Below are 3,239 nucleotides of genomic sequence, written 5' to 3'. Positions count from 1 at the left end.
ATTAATTTTCCAACTATATTTGAATTTAATTTATTCATTTTTTGCAAAGAAATAATTACTCGGGCCTTGTTGGTCCTTTTGCTCAAAGTCAACTAGATACACAAGCTACGAATTTTAATTATTGCATAAGTTTTCTTTGTGTAATTTATCTCATAATGCTGCCAGTAGAGCAACTTTGGTTTTATTTTCTCACATAGAGCTTTCTCTTATAAGCACTTTCGTTGAAGAGAGAGAGAGAGTTAAACATTATGGAAGAGAAGCATTTTTCATTTGGGTTGGACAATGACCATTCCTTTATTGAATTTGTCTCATCAGAACATGGAAAGATTTTGGCTGCCATGAGTCTTTTGAGGGGCCCCTGCCACATTCTCTCTCTTTTCTCACATTAAAACTCTAAAAATCAATGGACTGCATCAATCAATAATGATCATATATGGATATATATGTTCTTACAATTGAATCCGTCAAGATGGAGAATGTAACAGTTCTACAAAGGTGTTCAGCTAATTTGGAAGATATTTTTTTTGAATTGGGAGAAAAGAATTCGAATTCTGTTTTTTAAATAGAAAGACTATATAGTGATTAATAAATTAAATGTTTGGATGTAATTTGGAAGATATACAAGAGAGAAGAAATTCAGATGCTTAGCAGAGAAGGCAAAAAGGAAAAAGAATGAAGAAAAAAGAGAGAACAAAAGACCTGCATAAAATGATTTCTTCATCATATGAGAAAGTGATCATGTCATATGGCCCGTGAGTGAGTGAGCCAAAGCTTAACTGCCTTCAATCCCCACTCCTCATTACATGACAAAATCCCAACTCCCACATATAGACAATATCCTGGCCGGCTATCCTCACATGCCACCAAAATCCTACAGAAGCAGCAGCCCACCATCCCTCTTCCTTTCCTTTATATTACCTCTCTAACTCTCTCTCTCTTTTTCCCTCTGTCCATCTCTCTGTCTTAGGTTATAGTAGCAGTAGGGAAAGAGAAGGCAGAAAAGAGGAGAATTCAGAATAGGGGGATTAGACCCTTTTGTTGCCAAGAAAAGGTTGTTTTGGATCAGTGGTTTTCGGTTTGCCTCATTGCATCCCCTATCTTTAGCAACTGAAAAGGCCGATCTTTTCTTGCAAGAAGGGTCTCTTTTGCCGAATTTGACTTCAACCAAGCTTTTTTGGGATGAGAGTTTACTCTTTGAACGGTCCCTTTTAGTTTCCTTTGTTGGATGAAAATAAAATCCCTCATAAAAGCTGAACTGTCAATTTTCTGTGATTCATTTGCAGAATTCCCCCAAACTGTACTATAACTCGGCTGTTTTCACTCTTTCACCATTACTGTGAGGATCGTTTCCCAATGCCAAGGTACCCACTATTAGTCTGGTCTTTTTCTATCTTTTCTGCTCGCTTCTGATTTCTGATTTCCATTTGTTAGTACTATTTTTATTTTCCTTTGCTCTACTCTCAATTTGGTTCTCTCTCTCTCTCTTTCTTCCTCTCCATGATGCAATTCACTGAAACCCCACCACAACCCTTGCACCAAATCACTCCATTTTCAATTCCCACAATGAACAAAAACCAAATCCACCGGGCCCGTCCATGGCCTGGATTCCCTACCTCAAAGGGTTTAGGTAGCTTTGGTGATGCCAATTGCATGGAACAACTTTTAGTCCATTGCGCAAACGCAATAGAAAGCAACGATGCCACTCTAGCGCAGCAGATTCTTTGGGTTCTAAACAACATTGCACCACCAGATGGTGACTCTAACCAGCGCTTGACCTGTGCTTTCCTTCGAGCTCTTATTGTCCGAGCAGCAAAAAATGGCACTTGCAAAATGCTTGCAGCAATGGCAAATGCTCATTGCAACCTTTCTATCGACATCCACGCTTTCTCTGTCATCGAGCTAGCCAGCTTTGTGGACTTAACCCCATGGCATCGGTTCGGTTTCACCGCAGCAAACGCAGCAATACTAGAAGCTGTTGAAGGGTATTCCGTAATTCACATAGTTGATTTAAGCTTGACACATTGCATGCAAATCCCTACATTGATTGATGCCATAGCTAACAGGCTTGAGGGACCCCCATTGCTGAAACTCACAGTTGCTGGTGGTGCCACTGAAGATATCCCGCCGATGCTTGACCTTTCTTATGAAGAGTTAGGCTCCAAGTTGGTTAACTTCGCTAGGTCACGCAATGTAATGTTGGAATTCAGAGTCGTTCCTTCAACTTATGCTGATGGATTCTCCTCTTTGATCGAGCAGCTTCGCGTGCAACATTTAGTATATGCAGAAAGTGGTGAGGCTCTTGTTATAAACTGTCACATGATGCTTCACTATATACCAGAGGAAACATTGTCTCCTCTTCCTAATGCAAATTCAAATCCTTACTCTTTCGAACCATCTTCCACTTCATCTCTTCGAACCATGTTTCTCAAGGCACTACGCGGATTAGACCCAACAATTGTTGTTCTAGTAGACGAGGATGCGGATTTGACATCTAATAATTTGGTATGCCGATTAAGGTCTGCATTCAATTATCTATGGATACCATATGACACTGTGGATACGTTTCTTCCACAAGGAAGCAAGCAAAGGCAGTGGTATGAAGCTGATATTTGTTGGAAGATAGAGAATGTGATAGCTCACGAAGGCCTGCAGAGGGTTGAGAGGCTTGAACCAAAGAGCCGGTGGGTGCAGCGGATGCGAAACGCCAATTTTCGAGGGTTTAGTTTTGGTGAAGACGCGGTTTCAGAAGTGAAAACCATGCTTGATGAGCATGCAGCTGGATGGGGATTAAAGAAAGAAGAAGACGATCTTGTACTTACTTGGAAAGGACATAATGTTGTATTCGCTACTGCTTGGGTGCCTGCTTGATGCTTTTCCTTCACAAGTTTATATTAATCTAATCAATTTTTTTCTTGTATTAGTCTCTAATTTGCTATCATTTAACTAGAAAGTAGCAGTCTTTCTGAATAGTGTGTGGAAGCTAATATATCTGTTAGAGGGTTCTTGTCAACTAATTTTTTCCTTTTTTATATATTTTCTCTCATGTACTATAACTTTCTTTGGTATAATAACCTTAATTAACATCAGTCTTCCCCGCCACAACCATATACCATTAAGCAGTGGCTTTGCCGAAATGTCTCTCCAAGCTGTTCGATTATTTATATCCTTGCCTGAGAAATTTCCATTACCTTCTATGACAATGTGCACCACCAGTTTCATCATGGTAACGAAACATATAT

General features: G+C 39.8%; 1 protein-coding gene across 4 annotated transcripts; it reads left to right on the top strand.

The window, feature by feature from the left end:
* The first annotated feature begins 469 nt into the window (after positions 1 to 469).
* Positions 470 to 3,080, top strand: LOC110409410 (scarecrow-like protein 32). Of its 4 annotated transcripts, none has more exons than XM_021418746.1 (2): positions 470 to 1,361; positions 1,628 to 3,080. In XM_021418746.1, the coding sequence occupies exon 2, from the start codon at positions 1,651 to 1,653 to the stop codon at positions 2,866 to 2,868; it is 1,218 nt and encodes a 405-aa protein (XP_021274421.1). In that variant the 5' UTR covers positions 470 to 1,361; positions 1,628 to 1,650; the 3' UTR covers positions 2,869 to 3,080. The 4 variants fall into 4 exon arrangements, with proteins under 4 accessions (XP_021274421.1, XP_021274420.1, XP_021274419.1 ...); XM_021418745.1 differs by having other exon boundaries at positions 1,621 to 3,080; XM_021418744.1 differs by lacking the exon at positions 470 to 1,361 and having other exon boundaries at positions 1,399 to 1,982; positions 2,064 to 3,080.
* The last annotated feature ends 159 nt before the right edge of the window (positions 3,081 to 3,239 follow it).

This window comes from Theobroma umbraticum, unplaced genomic scaffold (genome assembly GCF_002168275.2).
Source record: "Theobroma umbraticum cultivar Fairchild unplaced genomic scaffold, ASM216827v3 scaffold_44.0, whole genome shotgun sequence".
NCBI classification, from domain to species: Eukaryota; Viridiplantae; Streptophyta; class Magnoliopsida; order Malvales; family Malvaceae; genus Theobroma; species Theobroma umbraticum.
Note: the sequence above shows the minus strand (reverse complement) of the source record. Positions and strands in the feature narration are given on the sequence as shown.